The following is an 18,696-nucleotide window of genomic DNA, read 5'->3' as shown; positions in this document are numbered from 1 at the left end:
CCACTTTTCCAACACCAACACATGGCTCTACAAGTTGTGAAATGACTGATTAAAATATGTTCATGAAGAGCTGAAATATACATGGCTGCAGGCCGGTTATCATATTCAGGTTCTGCCAGTATTATATTTCATTTGTGCCTCAAATCCTCCTACTTTTGACCAATCTGTATCAACTGTCTTTCACATTACTTTGGACAATGAAGATGAACAATTTTTTTTATTGTTAACTTAACTAATACCATTTCAGAGCTCTGCCGTTTGTCCTAATAAAGTCATAGCAAGAACATCCGAGGCATCAGACAAAAATTTCACAATAGGTTTCATCTTTTAGGTGTCCATAGATGCTATGGAAGATAGCTAGCATGTACAGTATAAGACCATGGAACTAGGTCAACTGAATGCAAAGTGGACATTTCAAATGTTATGAATAATACTGGTGTATTTTTTGGTGATGAAAAGGTGAACTCTTGCAAGTAGCTTTGACATTCCAGAATATGGATATTGATAAGAATATTAAATTGATAAGTCAGACTTATCTCACCACCCGTCTTTATTCATCACCTCTGTATCTCTGTAGTCCGATACATGCAGGTGACAGGGAAACTGCACAATTTAATAAATGAATCACATGACTTTAGTTGTTAAATTTTTTTTGGAAAAAACAGTATTCTACTTTTGTGGTTCAGCCGTCATCTTCTATTTGTTACTCAATAGCTTTCAGAATATGTGTAGGGCAACTTTGTCTAGCATTTTTCATACCTTTTTTTCATCTTATTTGCCATCACACCAGTTACAAACTTCGAAAGACTCTGACTAAACTGCCTTACAACACTAATTGCTGAGTCAATTTTTGTGTAGAAAAACAAAAAAAATACTAACTTTAAAACTACTGTGTTAAATATCCAGTCTTCATACAGTAACAAAATCGCAATGTGTAATTTCATGTGTATCAGTGTACCATTTGTGAGAAAATCTTTCCACAGTGTCAGCAGCATCAATCATACCATCTGTATTAGTTGGTCTCTCTCCTTGGAGATGTGCTCTGACACAGAAACCACAGCTGCCATGTAATGGCGAGTCTTTTCTGCAATCAGCATATACTCTTGCTTCTGTCTCTCCAATGCACTCAGCTTCCTCTCAGTTTTTCTGGGTAATGGAGACACAAAAGTGAAAAGGAGATTGCTTAAAGAAGAGTTTAAAAGAAGGAGAAAGGATATGGAGAAAGAAAAAAAATTAGATGAAATAAAACACAATATAAAAGTAGGATGTGCAAATGTGAGACCAAATGACAGATCAACAAATAAAACTACACTTCTCTGTTTGTCATTGTTAGTCATTTAGGTCAACATTGGATCATTCAGAAGTCATCAGGGAACTTCTGGAGTCGTTTAGCTGAGCTGAGAGAACAGGGGGCCAATATTTTTGCACATCCTACTTTTCAGTTTTTTATTGTAAACACAATATAAAATGTTGAATAAATTTGGTTCCACTTCACAATTGTGTCTCACGTGTTGTTGATTCATGAGAAATAGTTTCAGTTTGTTATCTTTAAGTTTGAAGCCTGAAATGTGGCAAAATTTCAAAAAGTCCTTGTGGGGGGCCAATACTTTCGCAAGGCACGGTACCTATGAGTCAAATACGTAACCGTATAAAGGCCCTGCACACCTAATGCTGGCCAATGTTGCTTTGTGTTTAAATTTGACAGATGAAAATTAGCTTGAATCTAACTTTGGTACAGTACATCAAATGTCAACATTCATGCTATATATTACATGGTCGCTTTACAAATAAAATTAATAAAATTAAATAGGCTATAGAAGGATATCAAAACCCAAGTACTGACAGGTGCAACAGACATGCAAGATGCAGCAGTGGTTTTAACCTGCAGGATAAATATGAGCAAGGAGTGGGATAAACTTTCATAACCCCAACTAATAGATAGTCAATGGTCAACAGATCAAACTACACTTCTGCTGAGCAGCTTCCAGGTGTAAATGTGTGTAATATTGCAACTGCAAAAGAGCTTCACCAACAGCAAATAGACATAAATATGGAATCAAAGCAAAATCGTTCAAACAAAGACAATTTGGAAATCTGAAATCCGTGAACTCTGTTTTACACAAGCAAAGGAAAGTAGGGAAAAACAAGTTCATCAAGCTTATGCCAGTGAAACAGTCAGTGGATAAGACTTCTTTGGAAGAATATTCTGAGTAAAAACATCAAGGCTTTTTATACCATTCCACAAAAGGAAAATGAAGCAATGTCTGCTGTAACTGTATTACAACTTTATTAGAAAGCATGCTACTACTACTGAGGATGGTCAAGAAGCTGACGGGGACAAATGTACTTAATAAGTTATCTCAGATGGACAATCTTTCCTTTTCCACATGATACCAAAACAAGACATAATCAGAACCAACAACAAATTTTTAAGTGATGTTATTACTGAAGGGAACTCAACAAAATGGAAGTTTGGATACATTCAAGAAATTGGAAAAATAATTACAATAAAACACTTTTTCTACTGTCAAGGAAATTCTTCCTGATGTAATGAGGGTGCTACAGAAAGGTAGTATTGGTAGCTATTCATGCCTGCGCACGCACACACACGCATGGTCATCTGTTTTGACATTAAGTGTGACAGCAGTAATACTACTGGTACTCTCATTCATGAAGCTCCACCCTATGGCACTGAATTTCTACCATAGAACAATAAACGGACTGCTTCAACCCCATTTTATTTCAATTATCTTTGCCAGTAGGCTTGTTTGGACTCTGACTTATAACACTTTTTTTAAATTTTATTAACTGTTTTAATCCCCGAAGGGAAATTAAGAATCCACTCTACACACAGGTTGCTGCATTGCTATCTTGAGCGAACTGAAAGTAATTCTGCCACTGAACAATGAAAAACCTGATATTAAGTCAATAATGCAGTACTTTCCTACTTTCTTACCATTAAATACAAACATTCCTGTTAAACATTATCATTATCTAAGAGTCAAGCAGAAATGATCTGCATGTGCATTTTACTGCTGTTCTGTTCCTTTATTATCAGAAGGAAGGCTTCCTCCCAAAACATCTCATCAGAGGGAGTGTGAGTGTGTGGATGTGCGTGCGCGCGTGTCTGTGTGTGTGTGTGTGTGTGTGTGTGGTATCATATAAGATGTCCAGAAGAACACAGAACAGATCAAAAATAAACTAAATAAAAGTATTCATATTTATGATATTTCCTGCTGACGTTGTGGACTGCAGTCCTCACGTTAAGCTACGTCAGTTACACAGACAGAGATGTGCATTAGTCAGATGAAGTTATGAATGAGTCAGAGGACAGAAAGGGGTCCATTAGCTAAGGACTATAGTCCCAGCATCTTATGTACCTGTTAGCTTGTCTGTTGAGTTCTAGTTCAGCCTCCATTTTCTTCAAATCAGCAGTTAGGTTGGCTTTATCCAGAGAATGACTCATGTTCTTCTTCTGTAGGCTGGACAATTTGTGGAGTAAATCATCCCTCTCACTCCTATTCCTATTCTCTTGCTGCTCCAACTGCCTAAGATTCAAGAGCAGATGGTACAGCACATAAGAACCTAACATAATAATCCTCAGACGCAAATCCATATACTGATTATTTAGATTTTCCTGTGGAAATTTTAGGCTCTTGCGACTTCTTATATTCCCTCTTTGTAATATATGACTTAACAAATACATTACACACAAAATAAATTACTTTCATTTTGCCCCGTTAGGGGTCGCCTCAGCGTGCCATCCTTTTTCCATTTTCAGATAAAGGCTCATGGATTTAATTTATGGATTTATTTAATTAATGGATTTAATTTAATTTTATACTGTTCATTTTAATTTTATACTGTTTATATTTTAATTTAATTTTATACTGTTTATATTTTAATTAAATACTGTGTTATTTTTGATTTTATAATGTTTATATTTTCATTGTATACTGTTTCTATTTTAGTTATAGTTTAGTATATAAGTCCTGTTAGTGCTGCATGTCCTGTGATGTCAGTGTTTGTTTTTGTCTTGGTGTTTGTCCAGTATTTATTTGGTATGTAATGCCAGAGCAGTGGATATTTTTGATTTCTCCAGTGCTTTCAATACGATACAACCAGCACTGTTGAGGGACAAACTGGAGATCACTGGGTTGGACCACCACCTTACGGACTGGATATTGGACTATTTGACCAATCGCCTGCAGTTCGTGAGGACCCGGGACTGTGTGTCGAACACAGTTGTCTGAAGCACAGGGGCACCACAGGGAACGGTTCTGGCTCCGTTCCTGTTCACCCTGTATACTGCAGACTTCTCCTACAACTCCCCCACATGCAGAAGTTCTGTGACGAATCTGCAATCGTTGGCCTCATCACCGATGGGGACGATAGAGAGTACAGAGAACTGACTCAGGACTTTGTGGACTGGTGCCAGCGGAACCGCCTCCAGATCAACGCGGGTAAAACCAAGGAGCTGGTGGTGGATTTCCGCAGGCGATCACTCTGCCCGGTTACACCGGTGAATATCCAGGGTACGGACATTGAAGTGGTGTCCTCGTACAAGTACCTGGGTGTTCACCTCAACAATAAACTGGACTGGAGTACCAACACCCACTCTCTGTATAAAAAGGGTCAGAGCAGACTCTATCTGCTCCGGAGGCTGAGGTCTTTTGGAGTGCGGGGGTCGCTCCTAAAGACCTTTTATGACACTGTTGTAGCCTCAGCTATTTTTCATGGGGTGGTCTGCTGGGGCAGCAGCATCACTGCGGCCGACAGGAAGAGACTGGACAGGCTGATTAAGAAGGCGGGTTCTGTCCTAGGATGCTCCCTGGACTCAGTGGGGGTGGTGGTGGAGAGGAGGATGACAAACAAGCTGTCATCAATGATGAAGAACCACTCCCACCCTCTACAGGGCACACTGACATCACTGGAGAGCTCCTTCAGCAATAGGTTGCTTCACCCGAGATGCGTGAGGGAACGCTATCGCAGGTCCTTCCTGCCCACGGCTGTCAGACTGTACAACCAGCAGTCCTCCCAGCAGACCACTCAAGGAACTCAGGGAACTCAGGGAACTACAAGAACTCACCAAACTCAAAGAACACAACGTTCTAATTCTGGATGGACAATGTAAACATCAGCCTGTAGTGTATATTATTTTTTGGTGTGTGAATATAATGTACATTCAGATAATATGATATATGTTAATATGTTTACAATATGTGAATATGTAAATTTCATATGTTGCAGATGTTAATATGTATGTATATTATTTAAGTATTTATGTTTGACCCCTCCCCCCCTGCTGCCACGATCGCACAAATTTCCCCACTGTGGGACAATAAAGGTCTATTATTATTATTTGTACAATTCCCTCCAGGATTAATAAGGTGTCTGTCTGTCTGTCTGTCTGTCTGTCTGTCTGTCCGTCCGTCCGTCCGTCCGTCCGTCCGTCTGTCTGTCTTAACGTCCAGTGGATTGACTTAAACAGCTTTGGATAACAATGACCTGGATAACTGAGAACCTACACAGACAACTGACACTGGATTGTTTCCCTGTAGGGCTGCAGATGCTGGGGATTGAGCCTGGGGCATCATAGATGCAAAGCATGCAGTGTACCAATGAGCTACGTAGCCAGCCACAGTACGATACGTAAAAAATATCTCTTTTGGTGGCTTCTCTTCTGGATTTGTTTATTTTTTATTCCGTAAAATTATCTAACCAAGTCTGTCAGAAAGGGAAAAAAGAGGAGCCCAGGTATTTAACAGTTCAGGTCAAGAAAATGGAACTGTGCACAATTTTCTTATATCCAGTGACAAATGATGAAATAATAGAAACTGTTAAAGGAAGCTGTTTTCTTTCTGATTCTCACTTTATAATGTTGCAGTGTTCATCCAAGGTGATGACATCCTTCAGGCGTGCCTGTAGACCTCGTGCCTCCCTCAAATATTTTTGTGCCTCTTCCCTGCTCTTGTCTAGGTCCTCCAGCAAACTCTGGTTTTCTGCCTCTAAAAGCATCACTTGTTTTAAAACCTTGGAAACTACAAAGAGAGGGAAGAAAGAGAGGTGAAAACATTTCAAAATGAAAACAGGTAAGCAAAGGAAGCAGGGCATCAGTAAAGGGACAGCGACGTAGGTTTCAAATTTCCTGCTTACTAAGAAAACTGTATTAAGTGCTTGCATTTTGGGCTTAATTGTTATGTAAGTACAAAAACAACACCAGCAACACTGCAAACTGTTTTTTATCTTCCTAACTATTCAAATGTATTTAGCTGGTCTGTGTGGGTTTTTTTCTTTTTTCTTCATATCATTGTTTATCATTGTCTTAATAAACACTTGTACAAAATCTGTGTTTAGTGACTGATTTGCAATGCAGAGCCTTCACATTATTAGCTGCCCTTTCCAGACACAAAGCACTAATTTATTGAGCTACTTTTCTCAGAATTATTGTCCCTCTCATGGTTGTGTTGTGATGTGAATGTCTAAGACTGCATTTATTAATCACCACATCAGTCATCTACACTCATCAAACACATTTAGTTTGTGCTGCCACAGACTCAAGAACCAAAATATCAGGTTTCCCTGGAGACACCCACAAAGTCCATGTCTATTGACACACCACTTTGACTTTGTTGTTGCATTTACAAGAAATATAAATACAAATTAAGAACCTTAATATTTCTAGGTGCCCTGTACCTTCAGAATTGTGTCTGCTGAGTCTGGACTTGGCCTTAACGTGTTGAGTCTCAAGCTGATCAATTAGAACCCGATTCTCCTGTAAAACCAAAAAGGCCTGTTGTTGTAGTTGGTAACTGTAAAGAAGGGAAACAAAGACAAAGTGCTCAACATCTACAGAGAGGCAGCTGGTCAATAGAGGCCACTACGCTCCCTGAGTCACACAGCAACAGACAGCAAACTTTACTATTTCTAATAAACAATATACCAGTAATAATAACTGTCAATATTTGCACATTATAAATCTGGAATGCACCAGTAATATGTGTGAAAATGATCACTGATGCATTTCCTGTTAATTCACCCCTAGCAAGTGGGATTAGGTTGCTCTTTAGTCAATGGCTAATTCAAAATGTAAATCAATTACAGTATATTAAAACCAGCCAATCAGCATCCTCAAATCAAACATTGCAGTATTTTATCATCACCAAGCCATCTCCTGGCTCAGATCAAGTCAATTGCTGAGGTTGCCATATATATAATAAGGCAAGATGGTGCCCTGTTCGGTTAGAAAGAACCCTCAGACACGACTGCAATCTGAGATACAATGCCTATAAAAAGGATTCTTTTTAAAAATATTTTGGTACTTTTTATAGGGTTTTCTTCCAACCTCCTTGCAAAACAAATCAACCTCTGCTAAGCTGCTCAGAGAATGGACATCAAGAGCTCTTTTCCCAGAAGATTTTGTATGAAGTTTTGGAGGACGGCCATCTCCAGGAAGATTTAAACAAGGCCCATACTCCTTCCATTTCTCAGTGATGGACTTAACTGAACTCTGTGGAATGTCCAGTGAGATGGAAACCTATCTGTTACCATCTTCTGACGTCTACATTTCAATGATCTGTTCTCTAAATTGCTTGTATTGTTCTATTGTCTTCTTGTCACAACTGTAGAATAAAGATGACCCAGAGACTAGACCTCCCAGATGTGGGACAGTCACTTGATACACATCAACTGCACTCAGGCAATCTTATTTCAGTAATTTTGATTCTGCTGGTACCTTTTTTGAATTAGATCAGTCACTTTACAGGGACTGAATATTCATGCAAATACTTATTTTACCTTATACTGTATATAATATAATTAATTGAATTAAGTTTGGGGGCAGCACGGCACCACAGTGGGTAGTGCTGTTGCCTCAGCGCTGTTGCGCTGTTGTGTGTATGTACAGTATGTGTGAGAGAGTAGTTGTCTTTCCTTCATGTGACCCCACAATGCACCTGTGACAACCCCTTGACAACAGCCAGCTGACATATCTTCACTTTTTGCATTAATTCTACTGGGATATCTGCTGGAATTAATTAGATATGGCACAGTCCCACTGAGAAAACTCCTACACGAGCTGCCACTATATTCGAGGCTTATTTCGAAAATTTGAGGTCCATTAACAGAGTAGTAGTTTTTTTTAACATTCAGGGTTCTGATCAGCAGTTTGATCTTGATGCACCTGTCCCAACATCTGCAAAATGCATCGAATTAAAATCCATAAAAGTGTATAAAATATTGCAAAAGTCTTTTTTTCCCATTGCTTCCTGCTAAGTAGAGTTGCAAGAGACAGGTAGCAGTGCATCAAAAATAGAATAATGTATATCTTTCTGCATCAAGGGGAAGAGTGCTGACGGCAAAGCAAGTGAAGACAGAGATTCTTTTTTACCAGTCCATTTGGCTGATCCCTCCAAACTTTGCAAACTCATCATGGAGTCTCTCATTTTCCTTGATCACCTCCTCCACGTGAACACGCAATCTCTTCACCTCCTCCTGTGTAAAACAGGCAAACAAAAACATAGAAAGCCATCTGAGTTCACAGATGCAAGACAACAAGTATGAAGCTGGAAATGTTTCTATGCTTCGGTTATGCTCAGAAACTTAATATTGTTTTATAGGAACAAAAATCCCCTTACTCTTTATTAGTTTCCATTAATGGAACATTTCAGTCTGACAAACCGCAGCAGCAATTTAACAATGTTAAACAGATGATAGCAAGTGCTCCACTTAGGCTTGTAATGATACCTGTAAATAACAAGTCGCTTCTTCACATCCAATAAATATTCATTCATTCATTCATCTTCTGATTCACTTCCACTTTCGCGGGACACAGGGTTGAAAGATTGAAGAATAAAGATTATTTTATTTATCCCCCCTTGTTGTTAGTCATTACACACGGGTGTATATATACACAGTATGGCACAGGCCTGAAACACACACACAAACACGCACACGCACACACACATACACACAGACACACACACACACACGGGGCACTCATTATGGTGCCCTAATGAGCATTCTATCAGGAGGACAGTGCCTTGCTCAATGGCACCTCAGCAGTGCTGAACTGACACCTCTCCACTGCCAGTTCACACTCTGAAATTTTCTGCCCGACATGGGTCTTTAGCCCAGCCACCCTCTGGTCCCCAGCCCAAGACTCAGTGAACTGAGCTACTGCCGCCACCGGCGAGAAGGGTCCAATTGCTAGAACCTATCCCAGCAGACTTGTGGACGGAAGGAAGGGGATCCTTCGGGCGCATCGCCAGTGCACTGTGGAGTCACATGAAAAACAAATAACCACTCACACCTACGGGCAATTTGGAACATGAACTCAACTGAGCTGCATGTTTTTGGAGGTGGGAGAAACCACAGACACGGGGAGAACAAAAAAATTCCGCACAGAAAGGACTCGTACCTAAAACATTCTTGCTGTGAGGTGACAGCACTACCCCCTGTTAGATTGGAACCCTCTAAAACAGCTGATTTGCACCAGGCAGATAAACCTGCTGACCATGACTCATGACATAGCAATGCCAACTATGTGAAGATCTTAGCTCCTCCTGTCAACTGTGCCTGAATGTTTTGTATCTTTATATTCGTCTCAACACATCACGACATTCAAAATTCTTGATTTTCATATGAATCATGGACACCTAGTAGTAGAAGGTTTTCAGTCACATTATTACAGCTGTACAGTGGTACCTCTACTTACGAATGTCTCTAGAAACGAAATTTTCTACTTACGAAACGCCTCAACTGGAAAATATTGCCTCTAGTTACGAAAGAAATTTCGAGTTACGAAAAGTAAAAATACAGTATGGGATGCTACTCACAGCTCCCAAAGGTTCCTGAACGCAACATTTTTATAGCTGCTCTGCCATTGGCTATTACTTAGCATCCTGGCATACCATTGGCTAAGAGGGACCTCCCTTAGCCAATGAGGAGGTCCCTCATTGGCTAAGGACGCTGGATAGGTGTCTATCTATGCAGCGTCTGCGTCATTCGGCCCTCCACCCATGACGTGTTCTTATAGTTTTACGAATATATATTAACTTTTTGAGTATTCGCTATAGACCCAAAGAAAGTGACGGAGAAAAGAGGAAAAGAAAAGGCGAAGAAAAGAGTTCTTTTGTCCGTACAAACAAAGCAAGAGATAATAGAAAAGTATGAAAAAGGGATGCGTTTGGTTGATCTCACTAAAGAATATGGCCATAATGCATCTACAATCGCCACGTTATTAAAACAAAAGGAAGTTTAAGGAGTTCAAGGCATCGCGTCGGTGGTTGGAGAAGTTCAAAAGGAGGATTGGAATTCACTCTGTTGTTCGGCATCGTTAGGCAAGAGCGTAGGAACAAAAGAGGGCAAAAAAAAAATGAGGACAGCAGTTAAAAGGTAAATGACCATCATTTTTATTCTTTACTCTATTCTTTGTTTTTTACGTTATGCACAACTCTCATTTATTGTGTAATAATCTAATTGTAACATGCATTTGTTACATGTTTTGATGCATTTTTATGCTTTATAAAATATTTATGTCTGAATTTTTTGGAGTTTGGAACAGATTAGGGCATTTGCATGGAAAACGCGTCTCTATTTACGAAATTTTCTACTTACATAATTAATTTCGTAAGTAGAGGTACCACTGTACTTAATATCAGCAACATTGAGGTTTTAAGGGCACATTTTTCTTTAGAATCAAAATAATACTTTGAGCTATACAGACAATTCATGGTGAAAGCCTTTTACACACAGCTTGAGCTACAGCCCACCGTAAATCAATAATTCACAATATTATTACAAAAAAAAAAAAACATCTAGAAGAGCCTCTAGAAACAAAGTGGATGGCTTAATGTATGAATCAAATGTATTGTGTGTACTTTCAAGGAATTTTTGCTGCTCAAGCCTCTAAAAGCCCATGTCAAATTGAGCTGAATTTTTACAGATGACTAAGTCGTTCACAATAAGCTCATACGTTCTTAAAATCTTTGACACACCAAACACCTCAGTAGTTTGTAGAAGTGCATCTTTTTCCTTCATCTTGTCTTCATAGGCCAGTAGCAGAGGAGATAAATACTTCATGTCAATCTGAAAGATGGACACATAACAGTGACCTTAATTAGACACAATATTAAAGATGTATCACAAAATGAATCACTTGAAATTCCTCCATAGCATACATCGGCATTGCTAGAGTAAAAAGGAAAGCCAAAATAGCAGAACTCGGGTTCAGAAGTAGCATCAATGACAATTTGCTGTGGCTAAAGGTGACATCACTGTGCTCAGGACTGACTTCACATAAAAAGGGAAGTAATCATATTTGAATTTGATTTTCACTGAAAGCAGACCCAAGGTGGAGGAGAGACATAAGGTCCAGCAGCTGAAGGAGGAGAGGATTTCTAGGACAGTGGAACTTGGATCACAAGGAGCCTGGACAAAGTGGGATCTGCCAAAATGGAAGATCATCTGGCCTGAACTTTAGAAGATGAAGCTCTTTCCGTCTCATTTCTGCTCCATGCAATGTACAATACCATTTCATCACCATAAAACCTCCACAGATCGGGGATAAGGGAGAACCCATTGTGTTGGGTATGTGAAGGAAGAGGAGAGGCACACATACCGGTAGAATGCAAGATTGTTGGCCGCCACATTGGAGCAGAGGAGACTGAAAAAGTGGCAGACCAACTAGAGACCTACACCATCTATACAGGTCATCAGGAATGGACAAAAACCACCAGCCCCGATGATGATCAAGACACTGTCACCTCTCGGGTCTAATAGTTTCTGTTTGTTTTCTTTCTAACATCTCATATCATTCCAGATCCTGTCTCATCTTCAGTCAGTTCATTCCCTGCACCTGCCGTTTCCCCACACACCAGCAGCCACTCCCCAATCTGTCTCCACTCTACATATGCCGGCTCAGCCTTCTGCTCTCTGCCAGATTGTTTAGTGTTCCCCCTGACTCTCCAGCCTTTGATTCCTGCCTGCTTTTCTGATTGACCCAGCCTGTTTCCCGGACCCTGCCTTTCAACGACCCCTGATCTGATTCGTCTGCCTGGTTTGTAGATTGTTTTGTGCCTGACCCTGCCTGATTCTGGACTCTACCATTTGCCTGTCGTTTTTTGGATACCTCTGCCTACCGGACTCATTATTTTGGAACCTGACCCCTGCCTGTATTATTAAACCCTTTTTTGAGACCTTGCCCACCTGATACTCTGTTGTGCTTTTGGGTTCTCCCTGTCAGTCGTGTTCTAGCCCTGACAGACACAGCACGATTGTTGAAAGTGAGAGTGGGTCTGTGAAGCAGAGTAGTCTTTCCCAAGTTTGTGCAAACATCACTGAGGCTTGACTTGGTCTTGTGGTCAGGAGTTAAAAGAGATAATCATATTTAAACTGAGGGGCAGTGAGAAAGTGGTTGCAAAGAGACGTGTGAGAGGAAGGCTTCCAAAGTACCAGAACCTTGTTGAGAGGTGCAGGGACAAGGGATGACATGCAGGGCTATTCCCAGTTGAGGTCAGGTGCTGGAGTTTCCTGGCACAGGAAGGGAGAGGAAGACAGCTGTCCGCAGGTTCGGGGAGGGAATGACTATGGCATTTAGTTATTGAATAGGAGAGTGAGTTTGAGAAAATGGGCAGTGACTGGCCATTGCTGCCGGAGCCACTGCCGGGAAGGGTGTTACGGTCAAAATGACCAGTGAAACTTTGACAGCACCTGAACATATCTTATTCTGGCTATAAGCAATAGTCAAGCAGTAACAACTGAACTATGAAGCATCATCGAATTTATAATTTCAACAGTGAATGCCACAGCCCTTAAACTATGGCAGCATGATGTGACATACAGTATTTCAATATTGTTGTGCAGCTCCTACTTTTATTTTGTTACTATTGATACTGACCAGCCAGGGAGGAGGAGAGCCTGTTTTTGGTAAGCCATGGATTTTGGAGCTCTGGATGAGACACAGTAAGAAAAGAAGAAAGAAAAGCATAGCAGTTGAAGTCATATAACAAAGTCACATTTCGCTTCTTTTAACAAATGTCATAGGGAGACTAGTGTAGAGTATTCAATTGCAGAGAACTTTTTTCATAACAGTTAAAAAATGTTTTTATCATAACAGAAAAAGGGGAAAAAGAAAGCACATGCTAACATAAGGATATACCCTAAAATTGAAGGTAACATGCAAAATTTCAGTTTCAAATGTTTTGTCTCTTTATTCCTTCATTTGGCCAAGTTGAACACTGAACAGATAACATTTGTGGTGAATTCTGGAAGAAGGAAAAAGAAACTTCCTTTGATTTATTTTTTTAATGTTGAAGTTATCTAATAAAAGCAATTTAGACTTTTTCCTACATTTACAAATGTTAATAAGTCCCTCATCCCCCCTTTTTTAAGTATATAATTGTTTTAAGTACTGTAATATTTCTGTTGTAAATGTACCAAAGGAGGACACTTACTGTAGTTTTAAATGGAGCTGAATTAAGAGGCTGATTTGAATGAGAAGGATTCCTAAAGACCAATCTGGTTAGGCTTTGTCACTCTAGTTAGCATTTGAACAAAGTTCTATAGACAGCTTGAGTTCATGCCTTTGCCTACTAAGGGTCTCATTAAACTGATTAATATTACACAAAATGCTTATAGACATTATTCTGTATAAAAAGACACTGAAGAGAGCCAGACTCAAGAACCCAAAGAACATCCAAGGTGGTCTTCTACTCAAAAGGTAAAGATGTAATGTTGTAGCTGCTCATACCTCATGTTGGGTCAGAGGTCTAAAACAGGTTTGGTATCGACTGAGCTCCACATTCAGGTGGTGAACTGTCAATTTAAGAGCATTGTTTTCAGCCATTAGCTCCTGGTCATGTTGCTTCAAAGTCTGCAGCTCTGCCTGACTGCCTGTAAGCACAGAGCATCAAGAAAAATATGAGACAGTAAGGGAGACAAGAGAACAGGATTTCACCATGATTTTAAAAGTTAAAATCTAAAATTCACCAGAAGAGAATGGCTTTAAACTCTGGTACTTAGGGCTTCTTCCTGTCCACTGAAAGATTAGAGTACTGAGGCTCCAAATCAACCTTTTAGTGACAGTAATGTTCTACCTGTTTCCAATTGTGTTAATTTCTTTTTTGTTACTACCAAATCTTCCTAGTTTCTTTCATTCACCCAAATTCATCTGTTACGCAATGCTAAATTTCCTGCCTCAATATTTTTTTTTTAAATTTTATATACTGTACTGATTTGTATTTCTTATCTTTTTCCATCTTCTTATTTCCTTCTCTCTGTCCTGCTTTACATCCCAACAGACTTTTGTACTCTACCTGCAGATGACCTTTCGTTTGAGGAAGCTTGGAAAAGATTAATCTCTTGTTCCAGGCGTAGGACTCTCTCTTCCAGGAGCTTCTCAGCATTTACCAGCCTTGAGCTCCTCTCTGGCAAGGAGCCAGCAACTTCTCCCTGAATGTCACTGCAGGTCTTGCTGGGCTCTGGGGGCTGCTGTTTGGGGGTCTTGGGGTTTTTAGTTCTCCCGCATCGACTGGGAGAGTCTGTGGTTGGAGTGGGTGGAGTGGTTGAAACAGACAGAGTGATACAGGTAAACTAAAAAAAATTAGAACTTCAATTAAGAGAAAATATCAATGAACTAAAACATTTACAGAAGATATAGGAATAAGAAGGGACCCATATGATCATTACAGCTACAATTAAATATGTGGCCATTGCAGAAATAAAATGGACATGTTGGCTTATAATAGTCTGTGGTGCTGGTAAACATCAAGTAGTGTAACATGGAATTCTACTGAATATCTTTTGTCACAGCAACAAAGTAAAATAATAAACATACAGAAGTAGATAAATACACAGTACTGCAACCATCTGAGGATGGATGGATGGAAGAAAAGTGATTAATATCAGGTTAATGCAATTTGTAAATGTACATAGCCAACATGTAAAAGCTACCATGTTGCAGTTCTTAAGTGATATCAGTTCCTTTTGTATTTGAGAAGGACAGATCTAGTAAAACAAAAGCAGTAATAATACAGAGTAGCCTATGACTAACATTGTGCAGTCTACGTCGATACTTTAATTCCAATCTAAAAATCTTTGTGTGCACGAAGAGAGGGTAGTCCAACTATTCTCTACTGGTTCAAATTGGAAAGCAGTGAAACCGTTCAACAGTGGTATAAACAACTAAGTGCTAGTCTTACAGTAGATAGTTGCTGATTCTTTATTATTAGGGTTTTTTTTTTAATATTCGATTGATCCCTCAACCCTGAAGAGCAGTGCAAAGTCCAGAGAGCAGGTTGAGGTTAAGATAAGTCTAAAACTTACACCTCTGAGGTACAGCTTCAGTGTGACTTCCAGTGCTCTTCTTGACAGAGGCTTTTTTGGTGGTGGGCTGGCAGCTGATCTCAGGGGACTGGATGACAGTTTCCTCAGTGGAATCTGAGAGGAAAGAAAAACTTTTTTCACTATGAACTGCACACCTAGGTCACCTTCAGACCCCCCAGCAAACCTACAAATTCAAAATCCCCAAACACCTCACAAAACTGTCCACAGGGAAATGCGGAAAATGCAACATATTACTCATCCCTATACCTATCAGTCCAGCCAGACAAAACCAACCACCTAGCTAGACTTAAAATATGCATTATGGACAATAAATCCTAGATGACCACAAACTTTTTATTATTAAATTTAAATAAAACTCAAGTAAGATCCCAAGACATCTCAGAATTATTTGTTCTAGTGATGCAGCCAACCTAGATGGCATTGTCTTGTCCACCAGCACCACTGTCAAGAACCTGCGGGTTATCTTTGATCAGGACTTGTCCTTCAATTCACAAACACATTTCAAAGACTGTATTCTTTCACCTTAACCATATTGCAAAAATTAGCCACATACTAAGCCAAAAAAAATACATATAGTCCATGCCTTTGTTACTTTGTGGCTGTAAAGTTGCCCCAGCAGCTCCTGTTCTTAAATGTACCAGATTAAGAGATCACATTTCTCTTGTGCCAGCATATCTCAAATAAAATTTAAAATCCTTCATCAACAGAACTCTGAACTGTCAAAATGCGGGCTTGCTTGTGGTTCCTAAAATTTCCAAAAAACAGACTGAGGGGCAGAGCTTTCAATCTGTTATAAAATTATTTTCTTCCTTGTAGTTGTTTTCTCTCTTTCTGTTGTCCCTCCATCTATCTCAGTGTGCAGATCTTTCAGGCCATGGAGTTGCAGAACCTGGACCAGTAACTATCCCTACTTGCTGCCTATGATCAGCCCAACAGTTATCATCAATACTAGCAATAGTTCAGTTCTCTCCTTTTTATTTTTATTGTTTTAGTTTATGTATGGAATTCAATACAGTGACGCAGTGGGTAGCGCTTTGGAGGCTGCATTTTCTCCCTGTACCTGCGTGGGTTCTCTCCGGGTTCTCCGGGTTCCTCCCACCTACAAAAAACATGCACTTCAGGTTAATTGGCCTGTCCCAAATTGACCGTAAGTGTGTGTGTGTGTGTGTGTGCGCGTGCGCGCGTGTTTGTCTGCGTCTCTGTGTGGCTCTGAGGTGCACTGGCATCGTGCCAGGAGTTTCCCCAGCCTAACGCCCTCAGTCAGCTGGGATGAGCTCCAGCTCCCCGTGACCCTCAACAGCGAATATAGCGATGAAAGAAAATGGATGGTAACGGATGTATGGAATTTCGGGCGGCACGGTTGCACAGATGGTAGCAGTGTCGCTGCACAGCAAGGCAGTTCCTGGTTTGATTCCCACCCTGTGTGGAGTTTGCATATTCTCCCAATATCTGTGTGGGTTCTCTCCGGGTCCTCTGGCTTCCCCCCACCTCCAAAAACATGCACCTTAGCCAAATTGGCCAGTCCCTAATTGCCTGTAGGTGTGAGTGCGTGCGTGACAGTCATATATGTGACCGGATATAGAAAATGAATAAATGTATGGAGTTTTTTCTCTCTCAAAAGCAGATCGGCCACTCATTAGGTCATACCTTGCTCTACCTGGAAAGTGCCTTAAGATAACTTTTTGTTATGATGTGGCGCTATGATTAGACATGAGTAAAATTGAAATGAATGAATGAGTAAATAGACCAGTTGTTAAATAAACAACAATAGCAGATACACTTATTACAGATTTCTAAATTACACATCCACATATCTTCCTTTTCAGATGTATTGTTACAACAGATTACGACAGATAAAACAACTCCAGACACATTATGAATCCACACATCTCTCTTTAGAATAAGTATGTACCTGTAGAAGGCACTGGTCCACTAGACATCTGTTTTGGCTGGGGTGAACTGATCTGGAGGACAGAATGGCAAACCAAACAGAAAGAAGATCAAAAGGATAATTAAGTCTTTTCAAAAAGATTTCCAAAGCTGCCCTGCCCTGGATATTGATGTAAATCCATTACAGAGGTTGTTGCCATTAAATGACAATGAGATTTTGTCAGTTCTGTACTTGCAGCAAATCTTCAGAGACCCGTCAAAGCCACAGGATTCAGTCACAGAGGTGCTTTTAATTTAGGGAAGAACCAAGGTTAAAATCAAACAAAATAATACACAAAACCTTAAACATTAACATTAAATTGACATAAAGGAAATATCTCACATGTATCTGTATTTAAGGGCTGCACAGTAGTGAATTTGGTAGCGCTGTTGCCTCACAGCAAGTAGGTTTGATTGCAAAGTTTAGAGTGAAAACTTAATTTACAAAAAACCAGAAAATGTTTAGCATTTTTACTTAACTGATTATTTGATTGTAAAATAGTAGGTTTTTTTTAATTACAATTCTAAAAGGCAACTCTTAATTCAATCAGTTGGCAGATTACAGATTATCCCACCAACCATTAGAGCTCTAAATGTAATTGATGATGATTTTTAATTCTGTCTGTACCACTCCTACTCTTCACAGCAAGTACTCAACAGATAACTGCCGCTAGTGCTTTTTCTAGAAAGTACTTTGACAGATATTTGGTAGGAAGAAAGTTTCTTTCGAAATAAAACCATGAAATGAAATGCAAATTAGCAGTCTATAAAAAAAAAGTCCCTTAAATGTAGCAATGAGATCTTCAGTAGGAACTCACTTTAGGGTTCAGTGGCAGGTCATAGACAGATTCAGTGATGGAACAATTCTCATGTCTGTTCACAATTTGGTAAACCTCGTCTTCCCTGTCCTCTTCATGGTGCACCTCCTTTTCCTGACCTCCCAACTCATCCTCTGATGGATCAGGGGAAGAGAGGCATGGCTGGCTGGGTAAATCCTCTGACCATCTGTCTCTGAGGAAGGTAAGAAGAAAACATGTAACAGTGGAGGAAATATTTCTATATCTTGTTTATTATTTTCAGCAGAGAGTAATAAAATACATATTTTCTACAGACAACTATTCACAGAAGACATTTTAACTTGTCATAGAAGAGAATGAAACAATTGCTTCATTCTGTATAACAGTTTGGAACATGTAGAGTACTCTAGGACTCTAAGACACATGTAGATGAAATTCTGTCATTCATTTCACTATTTACACCTGTCTTTTCTACTTTGACTTGTTAAAATGCTTTGGTGCAAAACCTGAAGGATAGGACTTGACTGCAGAAATGGATGACTTTTGAGATATACAGTAAATATCAGAGATATTTCTCTTTCCGGCCTGTACTTTTAAAAGAAAGTGTATTTATTTTTTATGTGTG

General features: G+C 39.7%; 1 protein-coding gene across 2 annotated transcripts in view; it reads right to left on the bottom strand.

Annotated features, from left to right (window-relative positions):
* Window positions 1–18,696, bottom strand: part of cep89 (centrosomal protein 89) — a 77,959-nt gene that overhangs the window by 56,437 nt on the left and 2,826 nt on the right. Inside the window, exons 4-16 of one of the 2 annotated variants that reach the window (XM_068318339.1) lie at window positions 18,093–18,285; window positions 17,258–17,309; window positions 16,406–16,444; window positions 15,325–15,438; window positions 14,316–14,540; window positions 13,751–13,893; window positions 12,899–12,949; window positions 11,005–11,088; window positions 8,390–8,493; window positions 6,697–6,812; window positions 5,873–6,041; window positions 3,381–3,548; window positions 1,005–1,146 (exon numbers count right to left, since the gene is read on the bottom strand). In XM_068318339.1, coding sequence (XP_068174440.1) covers window positions 1,005–1,146; window positions 3,381–3,548; window positions 5,873–6,041; window positions 6,697–6,812; window positions 8,390–8,493; window positions 11,005–11,088; window positions 12,899–12,949; window positions 13,751–13,893; window positions 14,316–14,540; window positions 15,325–15,438; window positions 16,406–16,444; window positions 17,258–17,309; window positions 18,093–18,285 — 1,600 coding nt within the window. The remainder of the gene's footprint in view (window positions 1–1,004; window positions 1,147–3,380; window positions 3,549–5,872; window positions 6,042–6,696; window positions 6,813–8,389; window positions 8,494–11,004; window positions 11,089–12,898; window positions 12,950–13,750; window positions 13,894–14,315; window positions 14,541–15,324; window positions 15,439–16,405; window positions 16,445–17,257; window positions 17,310–18,092; window positions 18,286–18,696) is intronic. The other variant, XM_068318340.1, reaches the window with a different exon arrangement.

This window comes from Antennarius striatus, chromosome 1, assembly GCF_040054535.1.
Source record: "Antennarius striatus isolate MH-2024 chromosome 1, ASM4005453v1, whole genome shotgun sequence".
Taxonomy (NCBI): domain Eukaryota; kingdom Metazoa; phylum Chordata; class Actinopteri; order Lophiiformes; family Antennariidae; genus Antennarius; species Antennarius striatus.
The sequence above is the reverse complement of the archived record's forward strand: the minus strand, read 5'-3'. Positions and strand labels throughout refer to the sequence as shown.